Genomic DNA, 23414 nt, shown 5'->3' on the forward strand with positions numbered 1-23414 from the left:
CCCCCCCCCGGGGGCTCAGGGAGGCGGGGAACGTTTTGCCCCCCTCCCCCCCCTCCCGCCGCTGCACCGCCACTGCCGGCGGTGGCGGCGGCCATAACTTTTTAAAGAGCCCCTAACATAACCCCGGGGGAGCCAGAATGACCTCTCGTGTGTGATGGCCGAGCGTTGCCACTCGGCCATCACACGCGAGAGGGGGAATTTGCCCCTAGGACTCCAAGGCCACCACCCCGCGGCTCAGAGAGGCGCGGGGGAACGTGGCCGTTGCTGCTGCCGTTGCCACTTCAGAACCATGTTGTGGCTTTATGGTGTTGCCACCTGGAACTATGACTTTTGTGGTGCAACCTGTGCCCATGGACATGAGATGGGATATGTTGGTGTGTTCATGGTGACCCAACGCAAAAGCCTTGAGGATCCATGGGGACCCATGCTTCAGAACTATGTTTGTGCTGTGCAGCATGTTGCCACAAAGCTGTGGATCCATGAATTCTGTGGAGCAAGTAGTGGCTATTGACATGATATGGGATTTAATGGTATGTTTGGGTGTTCCAACACAAAAACCCCAAGAATCGATGAGGATCCATGGTCCAGAACCATGTTTTGGCTTCATGGTGTTGCCAGGAAGCCATGGGTACATGACTTTTGTGGTGTAAGCTGTGCCCATGGACATGATATGTGATTTGATGGTGAGTACATGGTGACCCAACACAGAAACACTGAGGATCCATGAGGATCTGTACTTGGAAACCATGTTTTTGCAGCATGGTGTTTCCATGAAGCCCGGGACCCCTTAATACTGTGGTGTAAGTAGTGACTATGGCCATGGTATGGGATTTAATGGTATGTTTGGGGTGTCTCAACACAAAATCCATGCTCTAGGAACCATGTTTTGGCTTCATGGTGTCACCATGAAGCCGTGGACATGTGATTTCTGTGGTGCATTCTGTGGCCATGGAGAGAAGGTATGTGATTTAATGGTGATGTTGGGGTGACCCAACTCAAAAACCTTAAGGATCTGTGCTTTGGAATCATGTTTTTGCAGCATGGAATTGCCATGAAGTCGTGGCAACATGAATTTTGTGGTGCAGGCTGTGGCCATGGACATGATATGGAATTAAATGGTATGTTTGGGATGTCCCAACACAAAAACCCCAATGATCCATAAGGATCCATGCTTTAGAATCATGTTTTTGCAGAATGGATTCACCACGAAACTGTGGATCTGTGATTTTTGTGGTGCAAGTTGTGGCTGTGGATGTGCTATGTGATTTGATGGTGTATTTGGCGAGACCCAATTGAAAAACCCTGAGGATCCATGCGTATCCTGCTTTGGAACCATGTTTTTGTAGAATGGTGTCGTCACAGAGCTGTGGACATATGACTTCTGTGGTGCATTCTGTGGCCATGGACAAGGCATATTATTTGATGGTGATGTTGGGGTGACACAATGACTTTTCTGGTTCAAGCTGTCACCATGGACATGTTATGTGATTTGATGTTGTGTTTGGGGTGACCCAACACAAAAATCTCAAGCATCCATGAACTATGCTCTAGAACTATGTGTTTGCAGCATGGTGTTGCCACAGAGCCGTGGCACTATGATTTCTGTGGTGCACGCTGCGGCCATGGACATGATACGGGATTTAATGGTATGTTTGGGATGTCCCAACACGAAAACCCCAAGGATCCCTAAGGATCCATGCTTCAGAATCATGTTTTTGCAGAATAGATTCACCACGAAGCTGTGGATCTGTGATTTTTGTGGTGCAAGTTGTGGATGTGCTGTGCGATTTGATGGTGTGTTTGGGGTGACCCAATTGAAAAACCCTGAGGATTCACGAGGATCCGTGCTTTGGAACCATGTTTTTGTAGAATGGTGTTGCCATGGAGCTGTGGACATATGATTTCTGTGGTGCAATCTGTGGCCATGGACAAGGCATATTATTTGATGGTGATGTTGGGGTGACACAATGCAAAAATCATAAGGATCCATGAGGATCCGTGCTTCAGAACCATGTTTTTGTAGCATGGTGTTGCCACAGAGCCGTGGTACTGTGATTTCTGTGGTGCAGGCTGTGGCCATGGACATGATATGGGATTTAATGGTATGTTTGGGGTGTCCAAACACGAAAATCCCAACGATCCAGATGGGGTGACATAATGCAAAAATCATAAGGATCCATGAGGATCCGTGCTTCAGAACTTTCTATTTTTGTTCTCCAAGAAATGGGGTTCATTGGCCTCCAAAGAAATGCCTCCCTTTGTGCCTCCAGAGTCCAGACTGTAACCAATTTACTTTTCTGTTGAAACATTTCACTGAAAGGCAGTGCAGTTCAGTAGACAGGATAAAATGCACTGGGGCATCATTTGATAACACAGAAGTAACTCGCAGGTGAACCTCCAAAATGTGTCGATTGAATGATGCTGTGTTTTGAGATATGGGAGGGTGCACAGTCTGACCTCTAATGGCAACATACAGGTAGTGGCTTGATCTTAGCAGTCATTGATCCACAGTGTTTACATGGCTTTGGTTGGAGACCAGCTCTGTATACAGTAGTCCCAAGTCAGAGGGTCTTTTTCTCCCTGTTTTTCTACAGGGAGGAAGGTGATGCTAGCAGGACTGGTACAAGCAGTTGTGTTTTTTTTTAAGTACAAATGCTTGTGTGGCTGTGAGGTTGCCCTGGCTGCTTGTACCTTTCTTTCCAGTTGGAATAAGCTTCCTGGTGTGCAAGCAGACCAAGGTGTGGGTACATCCTTGTACAATAGCAAGGCCTAGATCACATGCATACTTGTTGCATCAAGCAGTGACTTGTACCTATGAAGTAGCCCTTGCAGCTTCATATCTCTTTAGGTGATGTCAGAAGTAATGTTTTTCTTTGGTGTCAGCACACATTTGATGCAAGATATGATTAATCAACTGACATGCATGTTTATGAGAACCAGCTCTGACTCCTGTCCATTTCAAGTGGGGGTGATACTGACCTTGTCTCCCTTCTACTTCTATGCAAACTCTTCTTGTACACCATTCCTGTTGTGCCTTGCAAAGGATGGAGCCGTCTCAGCATCAGAGTGTGTGTGTGTGTGTGTGCGTGCTGTGGGCCCTGAAATCAGTCCTCTACTCAGTATACCAGGCTCTTGTGTTTTTATCACTTTTTTTTTTTTTGCAAGAAGCAGTGCAACTTTAGGAATAGATGTACGGGTTAGTAATAAGCATTAAGGATTAAGGGCTGGATTAAGGTGACCCTTGGCCCTTCCATAACTTAACTGAAAAGAAAAGATTCAATAAGTGCTGGACGTGAAATTTAGTCACAATGCGATGCGAAAGAAAATGCTTCTTTAGCCGTGCAGATTAAAGTCGAACATGGCAGATAAGGACAATTACAAAAAATCCAACTAAAGTTGAGTGTGGCAGTGAAAGAGTTAAGGGCATGATAGCTGGGGGGGGACTCTGGTGCCCCCATTCCTTTGGTGCCCTAACTACATGCTTATTTTGCTTGATGGTTAATCCAGGTCTGAGGGAACATTGCCGTACAATACATAGAGGTGCCTTCTTGGAACACCAGAGCCTTTTATGCGAGTTATGTTGGCAAACTGGTCCTTGAAGGCTAAAAGTCTACTTTTATTTTAAGTGAAAAGAGCTCAAGATTTTTTCTTCCCTGCCAAAGTATAAGGGAAAACTCCAGTCACATAAAATTATTTATGGGAGACCTTTCACTGAGATGTTGTGAGTTCCTTCTGCTTCTTTTGAGATTGTTGGATGGGAAACAGGTAAAACAAGCCAGGAAGAGAGAGAAAAAATAGGTAAGAACATAATTGGCTACATCTTTTCACATGACTCTCATGTCCCAGAACAGACATTCTCTGGATGTGACAAAAGAAAAGCACAGCCATGATACCTTTGAGCAGATTTAGCTGAAGAACAGCACTGGGGCAAGTTAGGCTCAAATGGTCACTTTCAAAGAATGATCACCATGTTACCTGGGCTCCTTCATGATGTTAGGTGTTCTTCATGTTTGTAAACTCAACCAACAGAAACATTCCCTTCTGTTTAATGGAATGTATTTGTTTATCAATGTATCTAATTCTCAACATTGCACCATCTGAAACAAGCTCTAGGTTTAGAAAAAAATCTGAATTTAAAAAATACATTGGGGGTTAACCTCCCCCCCCCTCAATAGTAGCAGCAGTGTCTGTAGCTTTTAAGAAATGGTTGCTTCTTGGTGGCCATTATGGCCATTGCTAGACAACCACAACAATATTGTCAGATGTAAAGCCTTTGTTTCTGTTAAAGCCATGGGAAGGGGAAGGGCCCTTTCCAGGATGGTTTTAGCTTTTAAATGAGGCTGCATCCAGGCCAGGCCTGGCAGCAACCACCAGTGAACTTAATAACATGTATAACAATCCCCTTCCCTTTCTCTCCCTCAGAGGCAAGATTTCCCCTCCATTTTTCTTTCCCTTTTGTGACTGAGCTGCCCTAGTTGTCTGTTTTCTTCTTTTCTGAATTATTCTAGCTGTCCCACCCTGTCACAGTATGATATTTTAGCTGTTTGCTCAGCCCAGGAACCTGAGGGAAGGAATGGGAGCCCCTTTTAATTTATACAATATAAATGGCATTTGAGAAGTTTTTATATTCCAAATTAACAAAATGTTTTGTTCAACATAGAGGGGAAAGGTCAGGTGAAATAAGGTAAAATTTCTGAAGTAACTCAATATAGGAGAACTCTGAGGTAACATCAGTACTTGTTACCATCGCTGCTATTATTTGTTCATTTTAAACTTGTCTTAGTTTTACAGTTAATGCTTTTGTGGTTGTTAATCTATATACACCTGCCCTGAGCTCGCTTGAGGGATAGGGCACTATATAAATCAAATAATAAATAATAAAAATAATACATGCACAGTCTTTAATTCCCATGTTTCAAGTTAATGAGAGTTTCTTAAGATTTTCACAATGACTTAAATCTTGATGTTGAGAGTCTTTTGTTCTAGTATTTTCCCAAATACTTCAGTACACTTTCTTTAAGTAATCTCTAACTTTTTGTTTTCCAGAAGGCTGGTTTCCCACCACCACTCAGTTGGGTCTGGCCTAGCAGCCGGCAGCACACATCAGGGTGGAACGATACAGAGTTTTCCTCGGGAGAGGCTGCCAGGGGGACGGGGCAGAGAGCTAAAGATGGGGACAGATAGAGGTATGCTGATTGGTGGGTGGGAAGAAGAGAAGGAAGCAGGAAAAGAGCTTTCAGGGAAGGGAGAGAAGAATGGAATTCCACTCTGGGGGCCCTCATTCCAATCCCAGAATGCTTCTGCTACTCCCAGGGACTGTCATTTTACTCTGGTGGCTGTCATTCCAGTCCACATTTTCTTTGCAACTTTGTCTGTGCTGCAATGTATTTCAATGGACTGGAGCTCAAACAGTTTCACTTTCCAGTGTTCGTATAGTTGAAGTTGTTGCTTGATGGAGTTGTCTCATTGCAAATACAGGGTGGATGTTTTAAGCCAGTTTGGCTCTGCTGAATGGGTGCCTTAGTGAGTACTCTAATCTGGGAACCCACAGCCAAGGGGGGACATTACACTGGAGAGCTGCTACCACTCTGAGTAGACCTGGGGGGGGGGGGGGGAGGCTGCCAGGGCCCCCCCATGGGAGAAGCTTGCAGTGCCCAGCCATTTTATGTTCCTAGGCACAGAGTTTTTAGTTTCTGCTGTGATCCTTGTGCTTTTTCTTGATGTTTTATTTTAAAAATTGCATTGCCAAACCCCACTATTCCCCAACCTTTTCATTTCAGGCAGGCATCTTTTAAGGAGGAGAAGGTTTGGGAGGTGTCAGTTATCAAATACTGTTAAATAAACAAAATAGTGTAAGAGTTTTAAGCATATTTGTATTTTAAGTAAAAAAATAATCTCTGCTACCTGGCAGTACATTTTATGACGCACTTGGCCTGGTCCCACAAAGTCCCATTTATGTCAGATCCGGCCCTCGTAACAAATGAGTTCAGCACCCCTGGTTTACCCTGAATCTGAGTAACACAATCCAGTGTGTTCTTTCCATTTGCTGTTGGGGAGAATACGCAAATGAGAAGATTTTGCACACTAAACCACCACTTGGTATGATATGAAATGCTGATGCCCTTTAGAGACATATCACTTGGTATGATATGAAATGCTGATGCCCTTTAGAGACTGGACTGCTAATTGATTTAACCTAACAACAGAGCAAATAAGAAAGCCTTCTTTTCTTCCCCTGTTGTCATTATCGTTCCTCTAGCCTTGGTTGTTATTGTTAGGCTCCTTTGGGGGATGATGGTGTTTCCATGTGGCCCAGCATCTCAGTAACTGTCCCCAGATACCGAATGCAAAGGATTAATTAACCTGCATTTAATTTCAAAGCTTGTAATACCCAGTGGAAGTACGGATTATTGGTACTCTTTTTTTTTGCTGGATGCTTTGATGGGCCTTCAAGCAACAGATTTGTAGGAATCTACACAGGAGGGATGCCAGGAAAGCCAAGTTTTGAGAATGCCCCTCTTTTGTCAGAAGCTGATAGAAGATCCTGCCCAGATACTTAGAGGAAGCATAAAGAGACAGTAACACAGAGATGCACTGGTACAAATTATGCTAAATATTTAATAACAGCAGTAATCTTCAGTAGTAATCTGTCCCATGCAATGAGTGTGCATTTCCCCCCCTGGCATATATTACCTATACAAGAAGCTCCATTATCTAAAAGGAACTTCTTGACCAAACTTAAGACATCTACTTAAGTCATGGATATTGTCGCCAGATTTTATTTTGTGTGCTCCACTAGCCTCTGGTATTCACACAAAAATACATGTTTTATAGAAATGAGACCAGTTTTGATTGTTAAAATACAGTTCTGTTTTAATATGGGATTGCATATATCTGAATAAAATAATAACCTGTTTTATTGTGAGACCGGCAAAAGTAAGACCACCATGTTGCTCCATTCAGAAACAAACCTGAAGAGGGCACTTCAGTGATGTGAGCAGATGGGTGGCAGAAGCAAATATTGGTACCAGTTCAGGCCACCTTCCAGAAATTCTCATAATTGGCTGTACAGTTAAGGGCAACACAAGAAGAAATCAAGTCACACTGGGTGATGAACACCACATTGCATGTAGGCATGCAAACTTCAGCATGATCACCAGGTAATCTTACCTTGCTCAGCTCACTCTGTTATCTACAAGGCTGATTCCTGGACTGGATTGCCTTGATCAGCTGTGTGCCTATACTACAGCACAGTCAGTTACTCTATAAGGCCAGCAGCTTGCAAATGCTTTCTGCAACAAATCATCATCACTTTAAAATAAGGCATCCTTAAATAAGAGTCCATTGGAGATCTAATAACAATTAGGCTAATAAGTCTTACAATCTGCTGTCCTGAGTATCAGTGGATTCCTCAAGTTCTAAGTCATTTTCAGCCATCTGAGTTTCAGGCTGTACACACTCGAGGGTGAGGTTATTGTCCTGCAGCTGTGTCTTCAGTTTCTCGTCTCCCTCATTGGCAGCATTTAGGACCTCTTCTTTGGCCATTTCAGCTTCTAGAGGGAAGCAGACTTTCACACAGCTCTTCACTAAGTCCTGCACCTCTGCAACAACAGCCTTCACCTTTTCCTTGTACTCTGCAAGTGCCTCCTGCTGGAGCTGCAAAAAAAGACAATTGTCAATATCTGGGGAACACATCCTGCTGCTGCACCCAGAGGAAAGACGTGGAAACTCACTGAGTGCTGTGTATTTATGGGATTCAGACACCTTTAAAGGAAGCCTAAATTTTAAGTGAAGGCTGTCTCCCTCTGGGGTGGTACCCACACGGTGGGACACAATCCCCAGTGTGGCTCAGTTCATCCCTTCATATTCTGCTTGTGTTTAACTAGTGTGCTATATTAATTTTATTTACTTATTTGTATTATATATAGCCAGTCTTTCTCACTGAGACTTTAAAGTGAATTACAGTAGATAAAACAGGATGATCAGGCAGTGTAAGAAAATCACGGAACAGTGCAGTAGTACTAGGATTACAGAATTAGAGGACAATGCAGACAAATCAGTAAGTTAAGGTAACCTATAAAGAAAACAATTTGGACACAAAGTATAAGGCAATGTAGTGATACCTACAACAATCACTGCAGTGGACTAGAATGCTATCGGTGTTTCTTAGAAGGCCATTTTCTGTCTACCCTCTCCCGCCTACCTCTGCATAATGCAACATAGTGCACTTGCTTGAACCGTTTGGATTTCTGTGTTTTTAAAGAAGTATTTCTTATCTGCAAACTGATGACAGTTAAATTCATGAAAAAATAGTATTAGTGAGCCAGCATGGTCAGACTAGGGCCAGGGTTCAAATCTCCACTTGGCCACAAAGCTCACTGGGAGACCTTGGACCAGTCACACACTCTCTGCCTAACTTATAAGGTTGTTTCGAAGGTAAAAGCAGATGGAAAGAAGATTCAGGAATGCCACCCTGAGCTCCATCGAAGAAGACTGGGATAAAAATGGGTAGATAGTGGGATAGGCAGATAGACAGAAGGGAAGCTGATAAAGACAGTCTTGTTTATTTAAGCAACCCTTTCTTGTTTGCTCAGAGTCCATTGTTATTACTTTCAGCTTGTGGCATATCATGTTGATTATTTAAATGTTTATATCCTGCCTTTTGATACTGTAAGTCCCCAAGGTAGGCAACTGGGACGAGACTGTCTTGATTTCACCTGCACGAAACGAAGGAACATGATGTGTGGTGTGAGTGCTGCTTTCTGAGGAGAGGAAGTTGTAATGTTGGGATTAATTTCACATTTCCGGGAGTAGAGTAATCCTCAGACATATCTGGGAGCCCCTGCAGGGTCTGCACAAAGCTGGTCCCCTTTCAAGAGTAGCTGCTGCCAGTTCAACAGCTGATCAGCAGCATCCTGGGGTTGACAGAGGCAGGCACAGGCAGGACTTGGCTGAAGCCATTCCCAGGCTCATGGGAGAAGAGGCCCTTGCAAGAGTTTGGGATCAGCTAGGGGCATGTGAGGCTTGTTCCACTGCCTTCAGAGGGCACCAGAAAGCAGATGGAGGAGGCATAGTGCAGTTTCTCCCCCTTGGCAGCACAGGAGAGAAGCAGGAAGAGGAGGAAAGAGATGCCCGAGACCTTCTATGCACTTCATTCTAAGGTTTTGCATGCATCAGGGGCGGGCTGACAGAGGGGCAAGGCTTGCACACCTGACTCCCACTTCACACTACATCTGTGATTCTCTTGTGTTAAGGGCCAACTAAATAACCATGCATGATACAGGATGTGAATTGTCCACAGTGAGATACCTGGATTTCTTTTTCCTTGATCTTCTCCAGACAGTCTGTTTGCTTTGTTTCCAGGACTTGCTGATACTTGGCCTGCTTTTCATTCAACTTGGAAAAAAATATTAAAAATTATGTTCCTCCATCTAGTTACATAAATGTAATAACATAACCAATCAACCAGCTCCAGCCATCCTGAAAACTGTGCTGCACACTTGTTACTCTTAAACTTGCTTTATGGTCACTCATAGCTTTAACTCTGGCACCTACCAAGGTTGGGTCGGTCTCATGAGATGCAGAGTAGTGTATTCCTGTATGACCATGAGCACATTATCACCTACATTTGAGAACTGTAGTAGGCTGGACACTTCAGTCTTATGTTGTCGATGTGCTGAAAGCTCAGCTTTTCTGTGCATTTTACATTGACAAAGGAAGATTTCTTAAAGATAACCAAGGATGCACTTTGCCTTAGGAGGGTAACATTCTTATGGGATCAGACAAAGGTTTACCTAGACCAGCATTCTTTGCTAGAATCATCATCATCATCAGTTGCTTGAAACAATCCCGTAGACTACCTTCAGTGCCAGGAAACTCTGCTGGGTCTGACAGAGTAGTCCTAAACAGGATTATACCCTTATACATTCATTAATTGCAATAGGGTTGAAAGAATTACAATGTTAGTCCCTTTCTTGAATGAGCCATTGTAAGTGTGTTGTCATTAAGTTTGGAATAGACCTTATTTTTTAAAAAAAACAACCTACAGTACCTTACAAAGTAAGAAGTACAGAATAGACTTGTTTGTGGGAAATACCATGACACAAATCTGGAGTGCATGGAGTACCTGAGAGAACCTCAAAAATTCAGAGCCAATACAGATGTCATCAAAGAAAAGCAGACATGGATTTTTTTTCTAGCTGGGGGGGGGGACGGACGGACGGAACTGTACCACCACTAGCATTACTCCTACAGATTGTGGATCAAAAATTAGGACCTCAAGGCTTTTTTTTTTTTGGTGGTTCCAAATTCCAAATATGTTCATCTGCATATTATTTTATCAACATTTTGAAAAAATAATTAGGGGAGGGAAGGTGGCTTCCTGACAGCCCCAGGGTTCGAGTAACCGAAAAGTGGCAGGTCTCCTGTGGTGATTGAGGTTTTTTGAGGTAGGAGGGAGGGGCCGCCTTCTCGGCATTTGTAGGAAAAGACACATTTTCCTTTGTTTTACGATCGGAAGGAGGTTTAGCTTGTTGCGACAAAGCATTTTGGCTATCAAAGCTGGGGAGTAAAAGAAGAACCTAGGGAAGGCTCTGTCAGTATGGAGGAGAATTCACTATATGATAAAGTTGAAAACATAACTGGCTGCGATGTGGAAGATGCAGTAACATTTTGGGCACAGAACATTAATAGACATTGTGACATCTTGAACGCTAGCTGTGCTCTAGCTAAAATTTGTCCCCAAGCCGGCTCAGTTTTTGGTAATCCTGATCTTGCCAAGGTTTACGGTGGGTGCTTTTCTGAGGATAAATGCTGGTATAGATGTAAAGGTACTACGGGTTATCAATGATGATAAGGCTTTCAATTAGGAGCTGCCACCATCACCACCAACAACTACCCCATGGGAACATGGGTTATTGAGATGGCCCATTACAAGTTCGAGCCACAGTGCTTAGACTGCGCACCGCCGAATCGGGCTCGGCGCTTCATCTACAGGCTTCCATCTTGCTCTGACTGAATGCTTAATAACACCACTGGGCACTTTATTTTGATAATGGTTGTTTTTATGTGTTTTATGTGTTTTACTGTTTTATATTGGCACGTGCTGCCCTTTTTGTGAGCCGCCCTGAGCCCGTTTGCAGGGAGGGCGGGGTAGAAATATAATAAATAAATAAACTGATCAGCTGCCGTGTGCAGACCGGCCGGAGAGAGGAGAAGGAGTTTGCTTTGTGACTGACACCAGGGCTGTCCTGGCCGCTCAGTGCTAGCAAATGCTCCTTTTTTTTCAAAGCAAGAAGACCAGGCTGAAGCTTTCCCTGATGCTGATCCTCAGAAGGACTATATGTGTGTCTAAATGGCAGTGAGTGTGCTTCCAAGTGGCCTTGCTGCTGAGATCACACATGTCTGTCTTATTGGGGGGGGGGCCCAAGGGCGGTATATAAATCGAATTGTAAAGTAAAGTAAAGCTGTTTTCATATTGCAGGGTGGTTAATTACAGTGGGACCTGCTTGTGGGCTGGGAAGGCAGTTGACAAGTGGGATAGAGCAAGACAACTGACAAGCTGGAAAGAAGAATCAAGTCTATCATGCCACAGGCCCACTGGAGACTCATTGCCTAAGGCAAAGGAATGAAAGATGTCAATCAAACGGTGCCTTCTGCTGTTAACACTTTAAAACCAGAAGCAGCCAGTGACACTCTGCCGCCCCCACTGCCACCGCCCCAGAAAGCTGGGTGCGTCATAGTGGCAATTAAACAGGGCTGAGGGTCATTATTTCCCATCTTCCTTCCTTTTCCAAAGGCACATGCCGAGGCACTGTCAGCCCAAAGGAGAGACTTGCCTCAGTTGCTAACTCCTGGGAGTTTCTCATCTCAGCTGCTAAGTGTGCCTTTGCAATCTCCCAACTGACTGGTAAGTTCTAAGGTTGTGCAAGCCTTTATATACTTGCTGGTGACCTGTCACTGGGCAAGCAATTGGCTGCTTCCAGGTCATGCCTAGCAACCATAAAGGTTCCTTCTGTTCCTGTCCCCAAGGACTGTTCAGCCAGGAAATCAAGTCATCATGCAAATTAGGTGCTTCTCCTGAAAAGATAACAGAAGGAAAGAGACACCAGATGCAGTGGAGGAGACCAAAGTAAGGAGTGAGAAAAACACAAGCTAGCATGCCAACAGGTACTTTGACAACAGTGTCCTGATAGCGGGGCCAGCTTAAAACTCCAGGGATGACACTGTACTGTAAGCCCAGTTTAAACCGCCTTTTGCTTGCACAGCAATTCGTCTTGGGCTGCTTATTCTAGTGCTTCGTAAGGCACCCAGCCAAAAGACAGCAGGGCAGGGCTGTCTTGGCCTGGTAGACTTTCTGCCAGGTCCCAGGCACTTTCCTTGAGCCATATGACAGCCTTAGGGAGGTCCCTGTGGCATCTAAAGGTACATTCTGGATTAGAGTTCAATGTAAAGGAGCAAGACCCAATCTTTTTTCAAAACATCTGGGAAGGGGGAGAGGATTTAGGAGGACACCTGAGAGATTCTTACCTGTTTGACCATCTGTACCACTTCTTGAATGTGCGTGCTATTAATTTCTCTCTTTAACCTTTAGAAAAGAAACATACCACCAGGAATTAAACTATTTTCTCTGTTATCTGAAGTGTGTGTGGAGGGAAATGCTTTAATGAGTAACGACAGGTTTGTCATCACATGGGCCCAATTAAAATGAATATAAAAATACACTTTTTGGGTGCCGAGAAGTGCACTACAATTCCTACTCAAGAGGAGGCTAAACTGCAGTGTCCTCTTGAATACTTTGAATATTATAGCATATACTGAAAATTTATACAAAATGCATCACCTAAGCAATGGCCCTTGCCAATATCTTGACAAGATAATGAGTATCTATTAAGGAAACCTACCCTGATGAGATAGTCCCAGTAACTCAGGGCTAACTTTCATCACACTAAAATACCAGCCAGTGACAACTTGGGCACTAGAGAGCCATAAGAATGATGGAGTTGAAAGTCAGGCTGGCCATTAAACTGCTTTTGCCAAGACGGATCAGCCGAGGACTTGCTTTGCTCTGTCCTACTTAGAAAGATGTTAAGAATGAAATTCTTTCCCTGGTTCTAACTAGAACACCTTTTTGACAGACATTTCAGGAATTTGAAATGCTTCTCAGTGAGAAATACTTCGTTGCCTTATCAAGAAATAACAAGGTTGCTTTATTTGCTACCATCACAGCAAAGCTGAGAGCTATTCTTGTTCAAACTAATGCTATTGTTCAGCACGCAAACGGGGGGGGGGAGCAATTTTAGGTTGGGGTTTTTAACTGTATGTTGCTGTTTTATGGCTTCTGTTGATGCATTTTGTATTTCCCCCCTGTATTCTTACTGTACATTTGATGGATTTATTTTATTTAGATATTTAAAAGTAGAGATCCATAAGGAACTTGTAGGTAAAGGGCATCCCACTCCCCCTGCCTTTCCTTCTTCCCCTCTCCCCCACCTCTTCCCTGTCATTCATGCACCCCTCTCCTTCTGTCTCCTTCCAGCCTCTTCTTTGTCATCCTTTGCCCCTCCCCTTGTCACCATCCTCTGTTTCCGTCTCTCTCCTCCACCCTGCAAGACTTGTGTGTGTGTGTGTGGGGGGGTGGTGGTGGTGGTGGCTCGCTTGCCTGCCCCATCCCTGCTTCTGTGCCTGCCTGGCCATCCCCCACTCTGCTCTGGCCACGTGCCCCCTCCACTGCCATGCTACACACGTGCTCAGTGGCCCAGTAGTCTGCCTCACATTGCTGTGGTAGCAAAAGGCGGACATTGGGGGTGGGGATATCCTGCTCCTCCTCAGCCACCCTCTTAGGCAGCAGCAAAAGGGGATTTGGCTTACCTGACCAGCCATCCCCTCTCCAGTGTTCTGGCCGCCCACCTCAGTGACAGTTCTGGTAGCAGGTTGAAGGGGCGGCAGAAACTTTCTCTCCTCCCCTCCCACCCACCTCCTTCCAGCGCTGCTGCCTCCGTGGCAGCCTCAGTGGGGGGAGAATGAGGGCAGCGTGGGCTCTCCCTCCTGTTTGCCCACCCACACCCACTTCCATTACTGCTGTGTCAGCGGCTGCTGCAGTGGTGCTGGGGGCATCAGAGCTTCTTCTGGCTGCCCTGCCCATTTCCAGTGAGACCACCTCAGTGGGCAGGCGGGGAGAAGGAAGGTCTCAGGATACAGTTGTCCGAACAAGCACAGACAACTGCTCTCTTTTTAGGTTTTTTGGAACACCCCCTCCTTTTTCAAAGAGGATTCAGATTTTTCTGCAAACATGGGGTGGCTCCCAACTTTGGGGAAAAATTGCCCTTGTAGCAATGTGGTCCTGATCCACAGATTTAAGTATCCAGATCTGGATGGGTTGAGTATTAGATATATTGATTCTTCATTTTGCTCCCCAATGTAGACCCAAAGTGGCTAACAACATCAACTTCCCATCTTCCATTTTATCCTGACAACAACAACCCTGTAAGATAGGTTAGGCAGAGAGTGTGTGACTGACCCAAGGTCACCTAGCAAGCTTCTGTGGCAGATTGCACATCTGAACCTAGGCTGCTCAGACTTTAGTCCGGCACTCCATGCTATCCACTGACAGGAAATGATCAAGCCATGTCACTGGGAGAAATATTGGCCACTTTGCCTATTGATGTACCTCTCCTGAGCGCTCTTGTCACTGGTGCTCTTGGCTACGGCTTGGATTCGGTCTAGTCTTTTGGCCTCTAGTTTCTTTTTCAGCTCTTTATTGTCACTGCAGAGGAACAGATAATAAGGTTGACTTGATGCATTACAAGAACATATTCTATCCTTATAAAGTGACACTTCACCTACTTGATTTTTTGAAGGTCTTAAGTCATGAAGCAGAGACGTTGGCAAAAGAAACATGGCATAAAGTCCTTTGTTTACAGGAGTGAAACTGTTTCTTGTTTGAGGTGTGTGATCCCAATGGGAAGAGAGAAAATGCTCACCTATTATACACAGGTTACATCATGCAAATCCCTTCTGACAGTTCTCGAACCTTTCGTATTTGGGGCTTCCTCTCTGCAGTGCCTAACCAGAGTGGCTATGCTGGCCCACAAAAGGCCAGATCCCCTTGCCACATTTCAGGCTGGTACCACCCCGAACCAAAGATCACCCATGGAGCACCTGAGATCATTTATGGGATTACTTTTCAAAATCACATGCAGTCCTAATCAGTTCCAAGCTGCCCCCGCCTCCTTCCAAATAGCTGTATTTTTTAGCAGTTCCAAAAAGACCTTCACACCTGCAGGACTGGAAGCTGAATCTGAAAAGTCTGCACACGAGGGGGCTGTTTGCACATCTGCTGCCCCGAGCTGAAGGTTACTGGGCTGAGGCAAATACTTCTGTTATTGGATAAATTAATTGTTCAAACACTCTGAAATCTGAACTATAGAAGGTCATTCATCAGACAGCACTTATTTGAACAAAAATAAAATACACAGCTGAAGTCTGTGAACATTGGGGATGCCTAAATAAACTATGCTGGTTCAATGGGTCAATTGGTCCCATCTAGAGAGATGGCTTGGCATGCCAAAAGCAACCTGCCCTGTCTTGCACATGCAAAGATATGCAATGCACGTTCAATATTCTTTAATTTTCTGCATGCAGTGGGTTCATGTATCAGGCTGAACACATGAAAGTTTATTGCCTTCTCCATGTTATGCTGTAGGACCCCCTCTTCCCCTCCCCAGCAGAGATCTGTGCATGTGGAACAATTGTGGCTTTAGAACGGATCTATCACAGAATGAGAATGTGGAGAGATTCAAAGCAGAACAGTGTAACTATATGTAATTACACCATTTAAAAAAGGAATCTGCAAAGAAGTGAGATTGTTGAACAGGAATTTTCAACAGAAATGTTGAATGCAAAAACCTTGCAAAGCTAGTAGATGAAATGCCAAACTAGTGGTTATTATTTGGTATATTTACCTCTCTGAAGAATCTTTCAGTGCCTTCAGCTCACATGTTTGCTTTTCTCTTGCAAGTTCTACCATTTTAGCGATTTGCTATTTGAAAAGATTAAGGTTAAGAATAGAGTATTAGGATTTACTTTAAAAGTTTTAGTATTTTTCATGTGCCATTTAAGCCCCAGCATGGGCTTCCAAGGAATCTTTGTCACCTGCCCACCTTGCTGAGTGGCAGACATGCAAGTTGTGCATTACACTGAAAGCATGCGCCTGCTTTCCCCACTTATTCTAATGTGTCAAGTGGCTCTCAGTCTTTTCGTCTAACCCATTACCCAGCTACAATATGAAGGGTGTCAACTGGGTTCAGGCAAGGTGTCTAAGGTGGGACTGCCAACTGCAGATTGGAAAATTCCTGGAGATTTGGGGGTGGAGCCTGGGGAGGGGGGATTTTGGAGAGGGAGGCTCAGCAGCCCTCCAAAGCTGCCATTTTCTAAAGGGGAGCTGATCTCTGTAGTCTGGACATCAGTAGTAATTCCAGGAGAACAAGCCGCATCTGGAGGTTGGCAACTCTGTCTGAGGTTCATGTATATATAATTCCAGATAATTGTGTGAGTTTTATTTGAAAACTTTTATAGTCCGCCTTTAGCCCATGGCAGCTAAAACACCTAAAAAAACCAGCCCATACAATAAAGGGCTGAAGGATGTCACAGAAACTCCCCCTGACACACCAGAGACCACCATTCTCAAGGCCAATGAACAGGGGACCCTCCAGCTCTTCCAGGGGAGCTCATTCCACAGCACTGGATTTGCAATGGGCAGGTGCCTACGCAGCTAGCGGTCAGGTGTGCCACCCTCAGGAAGGGAGCCAATTTTGACCTCTACCTCTGTGGCATGTTGCTCTTTCTTCTTCCGAATCCCATCGTAGTGCTCTTCCCCCAACTGAAGCAGCTCTTCCTCCAGTTTTTCCTTCAGCTCCAAGGCTCTTTGGCCAGGGCTCTCAGCCCTCTCTGCACCATTCCTGCCTGCACTGCTCTCATCTAAGGTTAAGCTCCTGCAATTTCAGAAGCAGAGAAACAATTCTCACCATATAGCAGAGATGACCGATGTGCTGAGTACACGCCACAACAGGGGCCATTTCGCAAGGTGCCCTACATGTACCATAAGCAGAGTGATGAATGATGGAAGCAATCATTAACTCTCTGCCTTTTCCTGGCTTCCTTAGGACTCTGCATTTATGAAAAGGTGCTATGGAATAGAATGAGAACTCTATAGCTCTCAGTGTAAGCTGAGCTTTTGCAGACGAATCTTCCCTTTAATTTCTTCCTCTGTCTCCTCAAATACACTGAGATTTCTAAACATCATCGTCATTATTACATGCTTCCCAGTGCATTTGACTCGCTCCTTTACTTTTGCTAGGTGTGTTCCTTTTTACAGTGTGGTACTGCCCTTCTGGTTCATTGCATCCTTGTGTGGCAATTATGTATATCAGTGGGAATCAATCTGCCAGTTCCAGCTCTTTCTCTCTAGGGCTGCTTGACACACTCCCTTATCTAGCAGTGAGATCCACCGACTACAATCTATTCGGTACGTTTTTATCCTGCCCTTTTGTCCAAGGAGGTCAAGGAAGCATACATTGTTTTTCCCTCCTCCAGTTTATCCTCACAATAGCCCTGTGAGGTAGGTCAGGCTGAAAGACAGAGGGAGAGACTGGGCCAAAAAAGAGAGACCAACTTGAATCTGGGTTTCCCAGATCCTAGTCCAAACCTCTAACCACTACACCATGCTGGCTCTCTAACACAGTAACACAGCTCGTAACATTTCTCCCCGTATCTCCACATAGGAGAAGTGCATATCCTATTACAACGGTTCCTTTTGCGCCTGGGAATATGCCTCAGGAATCAGCTGCGGGCCTTTCCAAAGCATGTTCCCAGGTGGGCTACCGTAAAGGCCTTTGGAAGCACCTGTTTTTAGAATACAGAAATTGTTGCAATTTAAAAATGCAGTGAGAGTTGAAAGAAATAATTGTTTCAGGTTTCAGTTAGGAGAATGTGTAATGTGTGTGTGCCTGAGAAAGAGTGCACATTTTTGATGGGGGGGGGAAGCAACTCCCCTCCCCTCCCACCTCTCTCTTTTCAGCCTGTTATGTAGGTTGCAGATTCAAGCAATGGATGGAGCAGATCCAGTACTCTGAGTCCTCAGCACTCAGCAGCAATTGCAGCTGCAGCTTGGGTGAAGGGTCCCATTCCAGATAATGGGGGAACAGCATACTTAGGACCATGCTCAGAGGATCCTGGACTTTTCGTATGTGCATTTTCAGTGCTTCCTAGACCGGACAACTATGCCCACCAACACCCCTCCCACACACTTCACCCTGCCCTTGGTTTCTTGGCCAGGCTCAGGTTGCTAGACCAGGAGGGGAAGGTAAGATCCAAACATACACACTTGCCATGGCCTCTGACTGAATCCCATCTTGACATGCATTACAATAGTTCATCAACGAATATGAAAAAGCAAGGCTTGATTGCCACTAATGATCCTGACAGCCTTTTCTCTTTCCCATGTGCCTTTTTACCTTTTCTTTTTGTGAGATTTTGTTGGGCAGGATGTTTTCTGCTTGCCAGCCTGGGCAGCCAGTTCAGTGAAAAGGAAGGTGTATTTTTGCAACAGGTCTTCTCTCCGCTTGCTTGCCTTCCTCTCCAGCTCCTTCAGCTCCTTCTCTTGCTTCTTCAGCAGCTTCCCAAACATCTTCATCTGCTGCAGCTCCTCGATGCTAGCTGTTTGGGGCACTAGAACATAGCAGGCAAAAGAGACCTCCCAGTCAAAAGTCACCAAAGTGCCTCTTACTTCTGTCATCCACATGAAGGACCCTTCTGCACATCTTCCCTTGGGGCTGCCCACTTGTTGCACAGATCTTAACATTCAAACGATAATATGTTATGCTTGGGAAAACACAGTGCCCAACACCAAAGAAAGCATTCATCACTGCTGTAAATCGTTCTGCAGTATGCAAATGTCATGGAGGCCTATGGAATGGTTATTTGGCTGGGAATCCAAAAGGCCATGTATAATTTTGTTGTGAATGCACCCGGGGCAGTTTCTTTCTTCTTTCACAGTGACCTCTTCATATCCTTTTGAAAAGTCAATTTTAATGCCTGTGGGATACGCCAGAAAAACATGCAATATGGAGCAGCTGGCGAGGGAATTTACACTCCCTCCCATCTGTGCACACAGGAATGTTTTCCATTCACACACACAGGTACGGTGTTTCGGTTTTTTGGTTTGTTACTTATTTATGTATTTATTTAGAAAATTTCTATGCCGCCTCTCCAGGAAAACTGCCCAAGATGGCTTACAACATAAAACATGATCAAAACATAAAACACAATAGAAGTTAAGATAGGATAGAAATGAAAACATATTATGAGAAAATAGTAGAATATTGTGAGTAGGTAGTTATCATGGTTTACTAAGCTACTAGGCTTGTCAAGTCCCCCCAGGGGGGCGGAGAAACCCCCGCCCGAGAGGCCCGCTACCCGCCGCTGACAGATCGGGCCCCGGGGGGAACCCCACCCCCAAAGCACGCAACGTGCCCGGCATCAGCACGTCACCCGGAAGTGACGCAGTCGTGTCGGGCGAGTTGGGGGCGGGGCCACGGTCATCCGAGGGAAAATTCTATGGTTTTCCCTGGGATGATTGTGGCCCCGTCCCCGACGTGGTTGCATCACTTCCGGGTGACCTAGAGAAGCAGAGACAGTCAGGCGCACAGAAAAGACTCTCGGGGACTTGATAGATATGTCCCACTCTGGATCTGGCAGCCCCGTCGCTGTCAGGGAGCATGAGGGTCAAGGAGAAAGGACATTATGCGTGTTTTAGATAGGCTGGTAGATAGTGCTGGGGAGGAGCCAGTGGTCGTGGTGCATGTCGGCACCAATGATGTGGGGAAATGCAGTCGTGAGGTCCTGGAGGAGAAATTTAGGCTGCTGGGCAGGAAACTTAGGTCCAGGACCTCCAAGGTAGCCTTCTCAGAAGTGTTACCTGTTCCACGCGCAGGGCCGGAGAGACAGGCAGAGATCAGGAGTCTCAATGCGTGGATGAGACGATGGTGTAGGGGGGAAGGGTTCAGGTTTGTTAGGCACTGGGATACTTTTTGGAACAAGAGGGAGCTGTACAGGTGAGACAGTCTCCACTTGTCCCGAGAAGGAACCAGGCTGCTGGCGCTAAAAATCAAAAAGGTGGCAGAGCAGTTTTTAAACTGAATATTGGGGGATATGGCTCCATGCGATTTGGAGCTATGAGTTGATAGAGGTATACTGCTGGAAGATTTGCATTAGGAATAATCCCCAAATTTAAGGGAGAATAGGTTCTGTTAGCCAGGCTATAAAGAGCTTGTATCAGCTACAGTATCAGTATGGAAGTTAATGCATTCACAGTATTGACATTGTGTCTGATACTGTGAATATTTTTAGAATTACCTGTAGGTTGTTTTGCAGGTTCTTTTGTGGCTTCTTCTTTCCCTCTTGCTGAAGGTCCTGAGGGGAAATCCATCTGACAGATTAACATATCTATTTTGTCTAATGAAATAACATAACCATTGATAGTGACATTGGGCAGCCTTGTAATTAGTCACAATGAAATGGAAAGTGAATACAGGAAGCTGCCTTCTACTGAATCAGACCATTGGCCCATCAAGATCAGTATTGTCTACTCAGATGCTGGGGATTAAACCTGGGACCTTCAGCATGCAAAGCAGATGCTCTGCCACTGAACCATGCCCCTTCTCAAACCTGTTTCCTGACTTGAAGAAATATGAACACAAGAACATAAGAGAAGCCAATGTTGGATCAGGCCCCAGTCCAACACTCTGTCACACAGTGGCCAAAAATACCAGGTGCCATCAGGAGGTCCAGCAGTGGGGCCAGGACACTAGGAACGGTTGGCCCCCCCCCCCAGCACCAAGAATACAGAGCATCACTTGCCCTGGATTCCCTATCTGTACCTTGTGGCTAATAGCTTGTGGCTAATAGACCTCTACTCCATATGCTTATCTAATTCCCTCTTGAAGCTGTCTATGCTTGTAGCCACCACCACCTCCTGTGGCAGTGAATTCGGTACAGAAGTACTTCCTTTTATCCTTTCTAACCTGACTGCTCAGCAATTTCATTGAGTGCCCACGAGTTCTTGTACTGTGAGAAAGGGAGAAAAGTACCTCTTTCTCTACCTGCTCTATCCCATGCATAATCTTATAAACCTCAGTCATGTCACCCCTCAGCCATCGTTTCTCCAAGCTAAAGAGCCCCAAGCGCATTGTGCATTGTGAACTTTTATATTCCCATATGTCCATAAGTTCGCTAGTCCCAACACACTCACAAAATTACCTGTAGGTCCATTTGAAGGAGGGATACTAATGGTGCCAGTGGTATTTGGTAGCCCATTGGTATTGAGCTGAATAGTGGAAAGGCCTTTTTGCAGGCTGGGCCTCTAAAACAAAGATCAAGAGTATGTCAGTGCAATCAGGACCCTGGAAGTAATGGCCTGCTTTTCTGGTTTGGATGGGTTGGTCCAATAATATTGGTTGGTTTCTGGAGCCCCTCCTATAGAATGATCAGATAACCTAGTATATGTAACAGTACAGGTAAACAGAACAGGTGAGAAGCCTTTTTCAGTTGTTACAGTTTTGGCACCCAGGGCATAAGAGGAAAGTGTGCTACCCGTGGTCCTTCTGGTACAAGTGGTTGCCCATTTGTGTGAATAATTAAAAGGCCTCTGTGGCTGACCGGACGGACCCGCAGGGCTTGGTCCGCTGGCCAGGGGCCTCTCACAACTCAGTCAAAGGGTGCAATACCATCGAAGGGAGGGCGTCATCTAGAGAGTTTAAAAACTGGCAGGGAGTTCAGCTAGGGGAGGAGAAAGCGACTGCATTTGGGTGGGCCGGGATGGCTGTCAGCAACCAGAGGAATGAAGTCAAGAGCCAGCATCAGGAGGCCCATCTGGGTAGCAGCCTTAAGACTGCAGGAGAGCACAGTGGTGGAGGAAGCAAAAGCAGCTCTTGCAGGAGTTCTCGGGGTTGCTCCAGCAGCTCAGGAGAAGGGCGGGGGGCATGGGACTGGGTGGCGAGGCTACCAGAGGGAACGTCTGCTACCCAGGAAAGCAATGAAGCAGTCCAGAGGAGACCCAGCGGAGAAACCAACCTCTTGTCATCCACAGCAGATACAGTAGGGTCTGAGGGGCGCCTTGACACAGGGGAAAGAACCAGGAAGCTGGTAGATGCAGGCCCTCAAGACTGGGGGAAAGACCTTAAGCTCAGGGGCTCTGGACAGCCCAGAAGCTGTGGAAGGACTCAAAAGGGCTGGGAACAGAGGTGGGGTCAGGAAGGAACTGGGGACTGAGGTGACTCATGGCATAGAGTGGGAAAGTACAGAGGTCTGAGTAGCTCCCAGTACCTGGACCTGGGGCATTGTAAATAAAGGGATAAAGTCACTATAAAGGCTGAGGAGGAGCATGGCAGTGTGTACTGCAATAGGTGGCAAACCCAAATCTGAGGCCACTGTTAGTTGTGACAGCCTCTTTACATATTATGGAGTACACACACTGGGTCTGAGGCCACCTACCTTGTATCCTGTGTAACAGGCAGAAATGAATTATGAGCGCTCCTCGGTTCTGGCATGCATGCTGCCTGAGTCAGATCGTGACTTTGGCACACATGGAGAAATGGCTTCAGCCTCCTCCCCCCCCCATCATCTCCTGATCTGAAATAGCCCCAAGAAGGCCAGTTTGGAACTTCATGCATACATTTAAAGGGAGCCTGTGGATGTGGCTAATGTAGCATGTAATGCTGTAAGCAGCTGTTTTTTGTGTGTTTTTTTTTAAATGTGGATGGTACTCCCTGAGAATGTGCCATTTGAATGCATAAGTTTTAATGGATATAGGTTTTGCTGTTCTGATCATATAAATGTGCATTTGTAACTGCTGTGGCCACCTTTCCTGTAGAGAAAACTGATGCAATGTCATTGTAAAGTCACTGAACAGATATGAAAAATAAAATAAATGATTTAAGTGAAAGCAGCCGTGTTCATTAGTGTCCAGGTGGAACTTTGGATCTTAATGTAGGATTAATCTTATATATCTGGAATGACAGCCAACTTCTACCTCCTGGCTGTTCCTAGAAAAAGACAGAGGAGATGGCATCCTTTTCCTGACCCTTGAAAGTGTGTAGTGGCTGTCCCCTGAAGCATCGTCAACTCCTTCCAGCTTTTCCCTGAATGCTAACAAACTAACCTCCAACAACATCCACTTTCATAATTTCCGGTTGGATAGGAAGAACATTTGTTTCAGCAGCTGCAGGACTCACCTCCACACCAGCCTCTTGGCTTGTGTTTGACTTTTTGTCATGTGCACTAAAAAACTTGATTGGGTTGCAAAGGGCCATGGTCATATCTAGGAGAAAAATTAAAGACATTCAATTGTCCATTTCTTG

The 23414-nt window shown here is 45.4% G+C and overlaps 1 protein-coding gene across 1 annotated transcript in view; it reads right to left on the reverse strand.

Moving 5' to 3' along the window:
• Positions 1-6754: 6754 nt before the first annotated feature.
• PLCB2 (phospholipase C beta 2) overlaps positions 6755-23414 on the reverse strand; it is a gene marked incomplete at its 5' end in the record, with an annotated part of 45343 nt that continues 28683 nt past the window's right edge. Inside the window, 10 exons of the mRNA XM_015422184.1 lie at positions 6755-7656; positions 9310-9396; positions 12529-12586; positions 14669-14764; positions 15963-16039; positions 16823-16991; positions 18513-18726; positions 20413-20469; positions 21316-21418; positions 23289-23374. Of these exons, the coding sequence (XP_015277670.1) occupies positions 7378-7656; positions 9310-9396; positions 12529-12586; positions 14669-14764; positions 15963-16039; positions 16823-16991; positions 18513-18726; positions 20413-20469; positions 21316-21418; positions 23289-23374 (1226 nt within the window). The remainder of the gene's footprint in view (positions 7657-9309; positions 9397-12528; positions 12587-14668; positions 14765-15962; positions 16040-16822; positions 16992-18512; positions 18727-20412; positions 20470-21315; positions 21419-23288; positions 23375-23414) is intronic.

This window comes from Gekko japonicus, unplaced genomic scaffold, assembly GCF_001447785.1.
Source record: "Gekko japonicus isolate JY-2015 unplaced genomic scaffold, Gekko_japonicus_V1.1 scaffold394, whole genome shotgun sequence".
In the NCBI taxonomy this organism is placed as follows: Eukaryota; Metazoa; Chordata; class Lepidosauria; order Squamata; family Gekkonidae; genus Gekko; species Gekko japonicus.